This window comes from Chelonoidis abingdonii, chromosome 3 (assembly GCF_003597395.2).
Source record: "Chelonoidis abingdonii isolate Lonesome George chromosome 3, CheloAbing_2.0, whole genome shotgun sequence".
In the NCBI taxonomy this organism is placed as follows: Eukaryota; Metazoa; Chordata; order Testudines; family Testudinidae; genus Chelonoidis; species Chelonoidis abingdonii.
In genome coordinates this window covers 133,032,003-133,046,866 of record NC_133771.1, presented here as the reverse complement: position 1 = coordinate 133,046,866, position 14,864 = coordinate 133,032,003, and the positions used below count along the sequence as shown (strand labels likewise).

At 40.4% G+C, this 14,864-nt stretch overlaps 1 protein-coding gene across 1 annotated transcript; it reads right to left on the bottom strand.

Annotated features, from left to right (window-relative positions):
- Window positions 1-505: 505 nt before the first annotated feature.
- On the bottom strand, window positions 506-13,085 carry LOC116825455 (sulfotransferase 6B1-like). The gene is made up of 7 exons (XM_032781494.1): window positions 12,884-13,085; window positions 10,603-10,742; window positions 6,238-6,327; window positions 5,441-5,567; window positions 4,403-4,497; window positions 3,719-3,875; window positions 506-636 (listed from the first exon to the last, which is right to left on the bottom strand). Exons 1-7 carry the CDS (start codon window positions 13,083-13,085, stop codon window positions 506-508), a joined length of 942 nt encoding a protein of 313 aa, XP_032637385.1.
- Window positions 13,086-14,864: the final 1,779 nt, after the last annotated feature.

Here is a 14,864-nt window from a genome sequence, read left to right as displayed (position 1 = left end):
TACTCTCTCTCTCCTTCCATTTGAGCAATGCTTATTATGGGTCTTCTTATTGAAAGATTTGTACTGACTTGAGCTGGGGTTGAATCAGGCCCTGTGTTTGATAGAAATCCCTTTGTGAAGATTCCTCATTTAAAACATTTTTTGAAAATATCTTCACATACCAAATGCTGTTAAATATTTTAGCAAAACTGGTGGAGTTGGGTGAGATGGGACAACTGTAGGGGGGGAAGAAGGTAGCGGGGAAGAGAGGTTCTTCCAGGTGATATGTACTGGAGCAGTGGTGTAGTATTGGTCTGGGTATGACTGATTACAATAGCCTTGAATAAAGGTATGCAGTCTAAGCATGCTGAGAATCTGCTGTCACTGTAAAGAGAGCTGGAGAGTTGTGATCATTTACAAACATTCAGAGAAGTTTGAATCACTTGATCTATTTTTCTAGTGCATGTAATGCAACTGATCTGATAGAATTGTGGGGAACTGTTGCTTTACAATGTTTTCTTAGTTCTCAGTCTTTGCAGTACACCTCATATTTTATCTTTGCTCCCAGCTTAGTTCTTGCTAGGCGTTCTTCAAACCTTTTGTCCATTTCTTGGTTCTGATCTTCATTAAAAAGGTTCTTCCAGTCACTAACATTACCTACAAAGAAGCAACATTTATGTATGTATTAGTCTGTATAACACATGTAGCAAAACTTTGAAAATGAGGAATTTAGCATTCCTGTTTTTTTTTCTAAAGATCAGCCATTTTGATCACTTTAGCTGACTGGAGTGTGTTGCTATGATTTTTAAACACAAGGCCTGATTCAGTGTTACTTCAGTGTAATACTGCTGATGTCAGTGGAATTACTCCAGTGTAAAACTGCTATAATATAGTCTATCTCATTAAGCTTCTTTGACTAATACAGTATAGCACATAAAAAGGAAAAAGCACCTAATTTAAGGAAATAAAGTAATTACTAGGACTTTACACAGTACAGTTTTGTGAAGCATCATTGACCAAATAAAGGGGAATTACTTGTCTGAATTCCCCTTAACAGATGACAGTGAGACTAGTATTCACAGCAGCAGCAGTAATGTACTATGGCCTCCCAAGAGAAAGGACAGGAATCATAGAATCATGGGACTGGAAGGGACCTCAAGAAGTCATCTAGTCCAGACCCCTGCACTCATGGCAGGACTAACTATTACCTAGACCATCCCTGACCGGTGTTTGTCTAACCTGCTCTTAAAAACCTCCAATGATAGAGATTCCACAACCTCCCTAGGCTATTTATTCTAGTGCTTAACTACCTGAAAGGAGTTTTTCAGAATGTTTATTGTCTAAAACTCCATTGCTGCAATTTAAGCCCATTTCTTTTTGTACTAACCTCAGAGGTTAATGAGAACAATTTTTCTCCCGCCTCCTTGTAACAGCCTTTTACGTACTTGAAAACTGCTATCATGTCCTCCCTTCTCCAGACTGAACAAACCCAGTTTCTTCAATCTTCCCTCATACGTCATGTTTTCTAGACTTTTAATCATTTTTGTTATTCTCCTCTGGACTTTCTGAAATGTGTCCACATCCTTCCTGAAATTTGATGCCCAGAACTGGACATAAAACTCCAGTTGAGGATGTATCAGCTCAGTGTAGAGTGGAAGAATTACTTCTCATATCTTGTTTACAACACTCCTGCTCTTACATCCCAGAATGATCTTTGCTTTTTCTGCACCAGCATTACACTGTTGCCTCATAGTTAGCTTGTGATCCATTATGACCCCCTGATCCCTTTCCACAGTACAGTTTCCTAGGCAGTCATTTCCCATTTTGTATATGTGCAGCTGATTGTTCCTTCCTAAGTAGAGTACTTTGCATTTGTCTATATTTAATTTCATCCTGTTTTCTTCGGACCTTTTCTCCAGTTTGTCCATATTATTCTGAATTTTAATCCTGTCCTCCAAAGCACTTGCAACCCTTCCCAGCTTATCATCATCCACAAATGTTAAAAGTGTACTCTCTATGCCATTATCTAAATCATTGATGAAGATACTGAACAGAACCAGGACCAATCCCTGGGGGACCCCACTTGATATGCTCTTCCAGCTTGACTATGGATCACTGATAACTACTCTCTGGGAATGCGTTTCCAACCAGTTATGTACCCACCTTATAGTAGGGTGACCAGATGAGAGGGAGAAAATATCGAGACATATGGTGGGGAGGGTGGAGGAGGGCAGGTGCTGCCAGTGGAGCAGCAAAAATAAATAAATAAATAAATTTTAAAAGGCCAGTGCTGCCAGCAGAACGAAATATTGGGACAAATTGCGTCCCAACCAAAGATCAGTCAGGATGGGGGATAAACACCTAAATATCGAGATGGTCCTGAATTTATAGGGGTGTCTGGTCACCTTATCTTATCGTAGCTTCATCTAGGGTGTATGTCCCTAGTTTGTTTATGAGGAGATCATGTGAGACAATATCAAATGTCTTACTAAAGTCAGAGATATACTACATCTACTGCTTCCCGCCACCCACCAGGCTTGTTACCCTATTTGTTTTTGACAAATCCCTGCTGTTTTTTACTTATCATCTTATCTTCTAGGTGCTTGCAAATTGTTTACTTAATTATTTTCTCCATTATCTTCCCAGGTACTGAAGTTAAGATGCATGGTCCATAATTCCCCAGGTTGTGCTTAGTCCCCTTTTTATAGATTGTCTCTATATTTGCCCTTTTCCAGTCCTCTGGAATCTCTCCTGTCTTCCATGATTTTTTGAAGATAATTGCTAATGGCTCAGATATCTCCTCCGTTAGCTCCTTGAGTATTCTAGGGTGTATTTCATCAGGACCTGGAGACTTGAGGACATCCACCTTATCTAAGTAATTTTTAACTTGTTTTTTCCCTATTTTAGCCTTAGATCCTACCTCATTTTCCCTGGCATTCACTATGTTAGACATGCAATTGCTACTAAACTTTTGGTGAAAACTGAAACAGAAAAGTTGTTAGTACTTCTGCCATTTCCACATATTTTGGTTATTGTTTTTCCCCCTCATTGAGTAACAGGCCTACCCTGTTCTTGGTGTTCCTCTTGCTGCTAATGTATTTGTGGAAATACAAAGCTGCAATGCTATACATACTCTTATTGCTAGCCCATGCCTGGATCCGTACCACTGCATTTTCACTACTATTTTTACCCATGCTAGCTAAATTAAAGTGAGCATGAGTAGGCCTACCTGAGCTGCAGTCAGACCTCTGATTGCAGTGTAGACACACCCTGATGCAAACTGGATTAACTTTAAGACCAAAAAAAAAAAAAAGAAAATATCCACTTTGGCTCCCCAGTACCATCCAAGCTCTGCAGCTGGCCCTATATCCGTTTGACTGTAGGGTAGGAAACAACTTATTGCTAAATACCCCCACTCTGTGTCTCTCCTCACCCCAAACTCAAGAGGGTCAGCTTTGGCAAGGGCAAAAGGTATAGATGGTAAGGAATACAAATGTCCAAAGGCAGGTGTCCAAAGTTAGCTAAAGGATTTTTTCTGACATTCTCCTTTAAAAAGGAATTTCTGATGAAATGTTAATTTGTATGCAACATTGGTCTTCAAATATTTTTCAAATGAAAATAAAATGCATTTGCTGTTAATAAATGCTAGTGTTATGTCTGCAAAAAAGAAGTAGGAGATGATTTGCCAAAGGTGCTGGGAGACTGGTTGTTGCGTCTTTGGAACTTTTTAGGAATTCACCTTTGCGGAAAAGAACGTTGCCAAATGCACCATGAGTTTTGTGGGCATTCTCTTTCATAGCTTGGAAGCTGCTCCTATCTGCAACCGCTTGAAGCTGTTCCTCAGTCAAGGGCAACACGAAGAATTCAGCTATCTTTTTCACTGCCAAAGCCCTGTTCTGGAGAGAGGACAGATGTTATTCAAATAAAATGCATTGTTTTATTTCTGTGGCATTTCCATTTACAGCAACTGGTTTGATACTTTCCTGTAGTGTGTTTAGAGGGCTTAAGTGTGACTGAAGTGGTGCATAGATCTTATGCTGGCCCTCTGTATAGAGGAGAATTGCACCCAGTGTGAGGAAAGCTGTTAGACTTAGTTTCTACATAGCTGAGGTCACAATATACTGGCTGTACGCAGCTATGCAATTGAATGCCTATTCAAATAGGGATATGCATGTCAGTTATTTGGGAATTAGGCTTTTAAAAGATTTTGGCTCATACTAGAGCTGATCAGAAAGCAGGAGGAAATCATGAAAAAGTGGTTCCATTTTTTTTCTCATTGAAATTTCAGCAAAAAAATATCAGAAATCAAATAGGTGAACATTTTGGCTAGCTCTATTTCATATGGTAAACTGTTGGTGCTTTGGAGTTCACTCAAAAGACAATCTGTATAATTGTTACCTGAACACTTCTTCAGTAACCTCACCTCTTTCAGTTCTTCATAGGTTATGGTCATAACATTTTCATCGTCAACATGCTTGCTCCATTCATAAATATAATCAAAATAGGAGCCCCAAGGCACTGGAGGACACCAAAGAATCATATAAATTAATAATTATTAACATAAATAATGGCTGAAGACTGAGTATATTTCTTAAAACCTAGACTGATAGTTAAACTTCAGACTGACCCCTCTGCCAGGCAGCATAGTCTCATGACACTCTTGAAGAAGACTGTTAGAACTTGATGTTTACTTAGCCCACTAAAGACATAATAGGATTTAATCCAGTTCGAGCTACCAGAATTTTAGGAATTTTACTTAGAAGCATCTAGGTTCCTTTTATTCCTCAAATTCTTTGTATTGGAAATTAATTGTCATCCCTCAACTATAAAATAAGTCAAGAGATGCAGCTAGGTTGTTTTGCCTGGTTTGAATGGTTTTGGTTATTTACTGTGATATTTTTAAAAATGTATTTGCTATTTATTAATTTGCCAACAATAGAAAGCCACCTTTTAATAAACTGATTTGTGGCAGGACAGATTAAAACAAAAGTCACATCTGTGGACTTTGCAAACAAAGGGGAAAGGGTTCCCTAGCTAAAGGGTTCCCTATTGCCCCTTCCACGGAAATAAAAATGTATCCCCTGACATTCTTTGGAGAGATCTGCCTCAAAATCCTTACCTACCAGTGAAGGGAGAGGGAAGTTCCAGTTCACTCTGTACATAGAACTTTAGCCTTGGGCCCAAAAGCCTGGGTCAGCAACTTGGACTTCCTTATAAACTCTAGATTGCTCCCATGAGGCTGTTTCCTCCTCATCCTTAAGGATATTTATAAAAATGATACATGTTCCTACAACGAGCCCCTTTTAAAAGAAGATTGTCTGAATTTTTAAAGATCCTTCTATTAACCTAGTCATTTTTGTGATAAAATGAAAAAGCATAGTGATTCTGGGTTACAAATTCCATATTTTCAAATGTAGTCTACGCATTGAATAATTGGGATAGGTAAAAAAAGGAACAGTACTTTTTCCAGTCATGAAAGCTGTGAAGAACTCATCCCAGGTCTCATAAGAGGGAAGTGGAGACATGCCATTGGTAAAATGGTAAAAAGATGTAGCTACGTCTTTGGGATTTCGAACAAGCACCAGTACCTAGAAAATTAACATATATTTCTGGAGCGAGACGTAGCAAAATGGCAGTATCAGAAAAATAATTTGTAATTATAATATTGCTAATTTCTTGGGCCTCATATATTAGGCACAGAAATAATAATTTAATCCTATAGGCAGAGGATGCAATTTTTTCATTATTCCTCATTAGATTTCAAAGATCATTGGCCACATTCATTTAAATGTGCTTGTCCTGATCTCCACAAATTAATTATACACTATCTGCATGTGCTTTGTGTGAAACAAGACTCCTTTGCCCCTTTGGGTTAGTGAATATTCTTAAAATAAACTGGATTAAAAGTTACAGGGGCAAATTCAGAGGTCACATTGGAAAAAATAAATGGTGGTACTCTAGCTCCACCCTCATCAAAGTTCCTCCACTAGTGGCACCAAAATAAGAGACCACCCACAGTAGACTGTGTAGCAATTCCTCTATCACTGGAGGATCCCTCTTCTACTGAGTGATCCTTATGGGGCTGGATACACTCTCAGACTTCATTGTAATGTGATGTGAAGTAGCTATGCTGTACCACAGGACTAGGCCCTAAATGTGGCCATATTGAGCACTTGGTACTTATGATGTAGATTTTAAAATGACAGTGGAAGTCTAACGTGGCCTGAAAATTCTACTGACATTTAAATGAGCACTCACCTTGGCTTTTTTCTTGAAGATAGACTCAGGTAGATTGTGTGGCAGGAGATGAGTAAATATAACTCTTCTAGAAGGTAATTTCTCCATCCGCTTTAATACAAATTGAAAGAAGAGGAAAAGCAGACAAATCAATTAATGTAACATTACATTTTCTGTAACCCTATGCCAAAATACCCCATTGCTGGTATATCAACTGCTTTGGAAAGCTCTGCTGAGCTGATAGCAGTTTTCATGTCTTAGGAGTTCTGTGATTTTTCTGGGACCAGTGTCTCTAATCTATAGACACCCCTGAGTGTAGACCTGGCTAGTACCCAACAGGTAAAGTGAAATATGTTTGCACACTTCCCCCTACGTGATGGAACACATCTAAAAATAAGGAACAGAATCTAACTGGAGAATGAGGAAAAAGGAAGATGAGCACAGAAAGACCTTGTTTGGGGTCAAAAGGGGGAGTTATAAAGATGCGGGCGGGGGTCAGTTGAGACTAAGAGAGAGGGAGTTGGAAACCAGAAGAAGGAAAGTGGTTCTGGTTGGGTTGAGGGGGGAGAGAAAGATGGGACAAGGAGAAGAGGGGCACCTAGGAAAAAGGGATAGCCCAGAAAGTTCAGGACAAGCATCTGAGCTCTGACTCCTCTTGGCTGTATCTTTCGAAGAGTCCCCATCAGTAACTGGCATCCTTGTTCACAGTCTCAGCAAAAAGGCCAAGAACTGCATAGGCACTGGGGATGGAGCTACTCCATCACCTCTAGAGTTAGCTCTTCTAGGTCGCGACTAAGACATGTTGGCAACAGAGCACAGAGAGCCTCTCACTAACTCTGCAGAAGCAGTATCTCTTTTCCGGATAAATGAACTTAATCTTTCACAAGCACTAAGCTCACATCAGAAAAAATACTAAGTACATGAATGAAAATGTTAACAAATACACAGACTGGAGGCGGTGAGCAGCAGAGCAGTGATGGATTGAATCAGCCTGGTACTGGTGCAACAAGTTTTTCATCTAGGATTAAGCACCCAGGCCTGGATCCACAAAGGGACTTAGTCATTGTGATGCTCAGTATTCTATCACCTGATTTTTAGGTCCCTAGAAAATCACAGGAACCACACTGTGATCCACAAAGCCTGAATTAGACAGCTGAGGCTCCCTATACAATGGATGGGGAGAGACAGCCACCTAAATTAGCCAATGCTGGGAAGGAGCCACCTAAATTAGCCAATGGGAGACACAGGTAAGAAGGTGTATGCTAAGCCCTCAGATATAGTGCTTAAGTCTGGGCTACAGGGAGGTGCTTATCTCTGCTAGTGATCCACAAACTTAGGCACTTCTCTGCCTAAGTCACATATGATGCTGGCAGACCAGGTGCAAGCTCATGCCAAGGCCCCTATGCCTCACCTGAACACTGACAAATGCACAACTGGAAACCAGTCTGGCTTACCTGTGTGTTCATGTTGTTAAAATTGATATTAGGTTTATAAAAGAGTTTAGTGTTTAGACATTATGAAATTCTTGTAAGTTGCTTCCTATATTAATCTTACTTATAATATCTGTATCCCATATTATACGGTAATATTTGTTTGTTCGATAATGGTAAAAGTGTTTGCTCTGAAACTAAAACCCCACAGTCAGAAGAGAAATATTACACGTGTGAAATACTAGTCTGCCACAAGAGGCATTATGTCCTGCACAGCAAAAGAAGGCCCATAGACACCAGATAAACAATTGTGGAACATCAGAGGACAAAGACTTTGTTGATTGCTCGCCCCCCCGCTCCCCCATCCATGAACAGGAGACATGCATGTGAACTTGTCCCATTAACCTGCACTCTGAAGGAAGGGAATAAACATCCCTGACACGAAGACAGTATCTTTATGCTGCTTAGACTCTGAGGGACAAGGATTACTAAACATAAGCAAAAGATCCCCAGTTTTTGGCCTGGGTTAGATCCAAAGGACATATAGAGCTTGCTTATTGTAGAAGTGTCTACACCTTTTGGAACCTAAGTCTGTAATTCATTTACCTGCTTTAACCTTGTAAATAACTCTCTCATCTCTTTTTCTTAGTTAATAAGTCTTTAGATAGCTCATTATAGGATTAAGTACAAGAGTTCTCTTTGGTGTGAGATCTAAGGTGCAACTGACCTGGGGTAAATGACTGGTCCTTTGGGACTGGGAGTAATCTGAATATTGTTGTGATTTTTAGGGTTAGGGGATATGTATCACAAAGGCAAGCTTGCCTAGGTGGCCAGATAGACTGGAGTGCCCACGGGGACTGTGTGTGGCACTATATTAAGGCTGTTATTGTGCTTGAGAAATTCACACTTGATAGCTGGTTGGTGAAATCTAAGTATAGAGTTCACAATGAGCTTTAGGTTTGTGCCCTGAATCTTAACAGTGTGCCCTGAGGGTGGGACTCATGCGCTTGAGACACTCCAGATAGCTTGACAGTATGGTGGGCTTGATCTGGTATGTGTGCTCAGAGTCACCATTTCTCAGATGTGGCCACCATGGCAGCATGCGGCCACCAGGGGCTTTTCTTGCAGCCACAGCCTCCTGGGCTGGGGGAGATGTGGGAAAGTAGCAGCCCTTTCTCTTTCCTGTTGCTTCTAGATGCCCCACCTTGGTGTTGGTTGCTGGGGCCACGAACAGGGGTTGGGCCCTGCCCCCCTTTGGAGACACATGGGGCACAATGCTGGAGGAGCAGGCACCCAGTGACTTCCCCACCTTCCCGGGGGCAGTGGGTCTCAGGCTTTGGGCTTTAGCTCTGGGGTGGCGCAGTGGCAGGCTCAGGCCCCAGGGCTTCGGGGGCCAGCTGTGCAGCAACAGGCCCCAGGGCTGTGGGGCTTCAGGCTCCATCCCCTCGCTGCCTCCCTTGAACCCCATCCAGGGCTTAATTTGTCCCCAGGGTTGGCAGGGCTGAGTAAGTCTGCTGTGAAAACTGATACTTGTATGTTCATTAATATCACTTTTCACAATGGGCTTACTAGCTAGCAATAAATAAATAACAATGATTAGGACATGTATATGTGCAATTAATTTGTTTTTCCTAAAGTTAATTAAGTATTTTAGGGAAAAGTGTGAGGGTGGCCACTAGCAAGAGCTGGTGGCCACACTCTGAGGCCACCAAAAAGTTTGTACTGAGAACCCAGATGTACATAAAACAACTGGGGTGGGGGTGCAGGATGGAAACAAGGAGGAAAAGGAACATCTTCCTTTTAATCTTTAGTCCAGTGGTGAGGGTACTCACTGAGGATATGAGAGAGACACCGCCCCCCTGATTCAACTCCCCCCCGCCTGATGAGGTGAATGGATTTGAACAAGAAACTCCCACCATTCATGTGAGTGCTTTAATCCATGGAGTATGTGGTGACACTCTTTTTCTCATCTAATTAATATTCAATTAGTCAATTAAGTGGAACAACATCTGTAGGAGAGATTGAAGGAGGTCCACACCAGAAGATCCCATAGTTCAGTAGTCAGGGCACTCACCTGAGAGGTGGCAGATTTCTGTTCAGATCCTTTCTACTCATCCAGTAGAGGGTGGACTTGAACCAGTGGTCTCTCACCATATGCTGGGCTAAAGAGTATAAGGAAGGTGGTTCTCTTCTCCACTGCCCATTTCGGGTAGAGCTGAGTGGCCTCTTGAGCATGCCTACTGGATTGGACTCAGCACACCAGCTAGGCAGAGGAACACCTATTTTCCCCAGTTTGTGGATTGCAGAGGAATTAGTGAGGAAGATAGACATCTGGATGCTTAGGGAGGTCGCTGTGCACATGCCCAGAGGCAGAAACATACGTGCCTTGAGAACTTTTACCGCAAAAATTTAAGTGGCATGTGAGTTTGGGCACCTACAGGGTTAGGTGGCAACTAATCAGGAGTTTTGTGGATCACAGTGGAGCCTAAAATTGGGACTTCAGCACCTAAGAACCTTTGTGGGTCTGGCCCCAGCTCTTGCATTTCCATTCTATTCCATGGTTTTTGTATTTTTCTTTGCATGGAACTCCACCTTATGCCGTTTTTGGAATAATATATTATTGAGTTTTCATAACTGTCTCATGTAATTGTTATTAATCTGTGTCCTCCTCATCTCTTTCTGACTGCCCATTTACCAGCATTTCCCCCTGAATTTAGTGGCACATACAGGATCTATTCTAGTCACAGCAATTGCTGTAGTTGGACAGAGACCTTCCTTTGCAATGGGTATTTCACATACCATGTTGTCATCAATTATTTGTGAAACAGTACGTCTTAGCAGTTTCAGTAAGTGTTCAGGCCCAGATCCTCAAAGGAATTTTGGCATCTAACTCCTATTGATTTCCATGGGAGTTAGGTGCCTAAATATCTTTGAAGATCTGGTACTCAGTTCCCACCTGATATTTCTCAGCATCTCCAACTTCAAGGTAGGGAAATTCTTCCAGTTCCTCATCATTCAGGCTATTTGTTTCATCTTCATTATTCTCTGCAGATGTTGTTACTAAGTCTGTTAAGATCTGGCCAACCCAATTGGTACCTTAAAAATACACAGAATTGGTTTAAAAACCTTTGGGGAAAAATAATTTCTCAGATTTCAATGTATATACAGCAATTGGAAAGATTTGTACACAGTGTATTAACTAATGGACATGAAAAATCAATGCGCTTCAAGGAGTTAAATAAATTATGTCGGGACCTAGAAGACAAACTGGGACCAGACTTGATAGCAAGAGCTCCAGGGCTTTCTAAAAGAGCATAATTAAGGTCTGCTCTTTTCCTGTAATGGAAGAGAAGCCTATCTAACAGCTTGTAGTGACATGAAAAATAACATGAGGCTAAATTTGCATATAAATTGTTGTTTTGAAATTTTTTTTCTAATGCTTATTCTACTGCAAATAAACACACTGATTTTAAGAAGGCAGTTGGTCACTATATCACAGGTCTCAGGCTCCCAAAGGGAAGAAATTCAGGTTTCCAGTTGGACCTGCATAGTAATAGGTGGTTGGCATAGATGTGGTGTTGAATCCTGATCCCCATCTAAGGGTGGGGAAGTTGTGGAATTCAACACCTGAGACAGGTAAGGGCACGAAGCCTAACACCTGAACAACAGGTGCACTGAGATAGACTAGACAGGAGACAGAGATGCACACAGCTTCAGCAGTGTGACACTTACCATACATGAAGTTCAGATGTACAGAATTATTCAGTTAGATAATAGAGGAATACTAATCAAAATCAACAAGAAATATTCTGGTTCTGCAGTGAATTGTAATCTCTAACTAATCCTGTTGTTACTTTGTCAAACTCCTGTTAAGCCAAATCCATCCCTAATGTGACTCCAAGTCAGTGATGTTACATCAGGATTGAATTAGCTCCATTAACTTCTGTTCTTGGTTACATTTATACAGTAGAAGCAGTATATGGGAATTATTAAAACCACTGACATCTATTTTAATTAGGCTTGGAAACCAACAGAATGGAGAATAGAGACCCATTTTATACCTATTTTAGTAGTTCTAGATTAGTTATAAGAGACGTTTTCCTCTTCTTTTTTCTAGTGAAAGTTTTCTGAAGACCTGACTGGGACTTTAAAAATCTAGCCAAGTCTGAAGACTCTGCTGTATAGTAACTTCTTATACTGGTAGGGAAAGTTGTACACAGAACTCCAGTTTGTAAAACTATCTAATAGAAAGTGATATTTTGATGCATCAAGTGTAAGAGAGCATAGAGTGAGTTCTCACCCTTAGCCTTGAATTTCCTGACATTTGGGTGCTGGATTTCTCAATCTTTATTGTTGCATTAATGACAATTACCCCCACACCCATGGAATTTTTGGAAGACTAGGGAGAAATGCCAGCAGAGTAGATGTGGGATAATCTGCCTCCCATGCTAAATCTAATTCTCATCTCTAATAGTTAGAGATTGGCTTAAGCCCTTAATCATCAAATTTAATAACTCATCCAAAAGTTTTATCATAATTATGATAACTAGATATTCTTGTCTTCCATGTAAATGTCCTGTCCCTTTTTGAATCTTCATAAACTCTTTGTTTCAGTGACTTCCTGTGGCAATAAATTCTAGCCTTTAAAGTTTCATACAGAATAACTTTCAGTTTCATCACCCAACTAGGACTGAGTGAAATGTATGGAAAGAAAAAGTTACAAGAATTAATGGAGAATTAGTCACTAATTCACTTTCCATGATTTCACAATCCTAACATTTCAATTTTTCAAGAAGTTTCAGAAAACTGCAATGTTTTTAATAGGATGAAACTAAAAGGAACTAAAGAACGTTGTGCATGAGAAACCAAATGCTAAATTTTATGGAAAAATACATATTCGTAAATGTTGCAAATGTAACAACTACAAAACAATGTATATGCACCACAGAAGTGAGTAAAGTTTGCTGTGAAAACCATTACTTTGATTTTCCTAACCTGTGCATTTAAAATTTTAACCAAAACATTGACAATAACAATAGCAATGACATTTCTTTGGCAAGGAATATGACATAAGTCATTTTGTTTCTCTCATTCATATGAATAATTCCCATTGCCATATCTTCCTAACCAAGGATATTTAACATAAACTGTAACAATTCGTTCACAGTTTTAACTACAGCCTGGTTATTATAATTATATTACACCTTATATTTCTATAGCAAACAAATTATATTCACCAGATTTAGGATACCCTGCTAGGATCACATCCTCCTGCCTGGCTTCAAAGGACTCAAGAGCCTTGAATATTTCAGGACTGCACACAGTTGTGGGGTAGAGAATCCCCTTGTAAGAAAAAAGCAGATCATCACGGTCCATTGTGTCACCAACAGCAATTGCCTTATCCACCAAATCAATGAATTTCTTCCTATGGTTTGCCATTCTTCTCTCTCTTGATGTAAAGCTGTATGCAGATAGAGACAGGTGCAGACTACCTTTTAGTAGGTCTTTTATGGATCAAGTGAACAACATTTGACTCCTCCCTAGTCACCTGTAGAGAGAGATACAGCCCCGGACAAAGAGCCTGATCCAGCTCACACTGAAGTAACTTACAGTCCTGTCATTGACATCAGTGGGAGTTGGAGAAAACCTAAAGAAGAAAACAAGGGAATTAAATTGCTTCTTAAGCCAAAACTCTTATATAATTTCAAAATATCACGTGTAAAAGATTGCTGTAGAATGAGTACATAGTGCACGTGTACATAATACATTAGTGACGTGCCAAAAATTACACTGATGCCAGGCTTCTGTTGGGATCGTACATGCCCCAAAGTAGGTTTCCCATGGTAACCCTGCCCTTTTACATATGCATTATGCTGGGGTTTTTCTTTACTAAATCACATCATTTTTTGAGTCCTGAGACCTGAAGAGTGGCCTCCATGTAGGGCTGGTAGCTGCAGAAGTCGCCTGCTAGGGTGGGTCACCACAGGCTCCATTTGGTGGCCTTCAGGGTACAATGGCTAGTTCCTCCTTTCAGCCAAACATTTTCTCAAATTTGGAGTGAAACGATGGAGTTTTTACAATCTAGTGGTTGAGGGGTGGCTGTACATATGAGTATATAATGTTTTATTAATGATTATTATGTTTATATTAATATAGATCAATTGGTGTCTGTGTGAAGGGATGAAATCCTGGCTCCATTGAACTCAAAGGCAAAGCTGCCACTGACTCCAGCGAGGCCAAAATCTCTGCCTTGAGGAGCATCTATGGTCTCAGCCTTTCTCATACTGTATTCCCATGAGCAATAAATCCCATTCTCCTCATTCACTGAATCCCATTCTCACAATTCCAATCACTTATCTGAAGACTTTGGGACCCTCCTTAAATTCTTTAGTCTGCACAGAACTTTGCTAAATTCTTCAAAGAGAAAACTGAGACCATATTAGGGTTAGGATGGGGTTTTGGTGGTAGAACCACGGCCGATTTTTTTCAAACCCTACCCCAATGAAATAATTTGGGATCTGTGTGGGAAATCTTAAGGGATTTCCCTCCTGCAGGTATTTCTTCAGGAGGGGGTGCATGGACCCTTTGTTATGGATGGATTTTTATGATCAGGCACAACAGTAAGATTAGGTCATGCCAGAATGGAGATTAGTGGTGGAAAGCCAGCTAGAAGAAGTGAGTTTTGAGGAGGGATTTGGAGGAGAATTAAGTATCTTGGCAAAAGGCTTGATAAAGTCTTAGTAATATGAGCTCTCAGTACAGCATTCTGCTATTAAACATTTGCTAAGAGGTTGGGAGAGAGCACAATACTTTATACAGATTATATAAAATGTGCAAATTCACAAGGCGGTCTGAATGCCCCAAATGTGAAAAGGGGAGATTGGCAGAGGAATATAATTTTGTTTAAGCTTCTAAGAAGGAGTTTACAAAAAGTGGAGAATTAAAAAGATTAGAGCACTTGTTAGTATTCAGTGTAATGAAATCCATCATTCTGTCCAGCTCACCACCTCCCAAAGGTCTAGGACAACAATGCAGTGTCTGAACTCCTCTTTACTGAACATACAGCTTTGCAGGGTAAGTTAGTGGGCTTCAGCCATGATGCCTACGGAACACTGGCAGCTGTTAATAGCTAGGTTAGTGCTGAGCTGACTACTGCTTCTGATCTTCTGTTTGGCTTCCTTAACAACAAACAACCTCTCAACCATACCCTCAATACCT

Coding starts and splice junctions, on each gene's coding strand:
- LOC116825455 (XM_032781494.1), bottom strand. CDS start 13,085: ATGGCAAACCATAGGAAGAAATTCATTGATTTGGTGGATAAGGCAATT. Junction 3,876..4,402: donor CCTATGAAGAACTGAAAGAG/GTGAGGTTACTG, acceptor TCCTCTCTCCAG/AACAGGGCTTTGGCAGTGAA. Junction 637..3,718: donor CAACGTTCTTTTCCGCAAAG/GTGAATTCCTAA, acceptor GCTTCTTTGTAG/GTAATGTTAGTGACTGGAAG.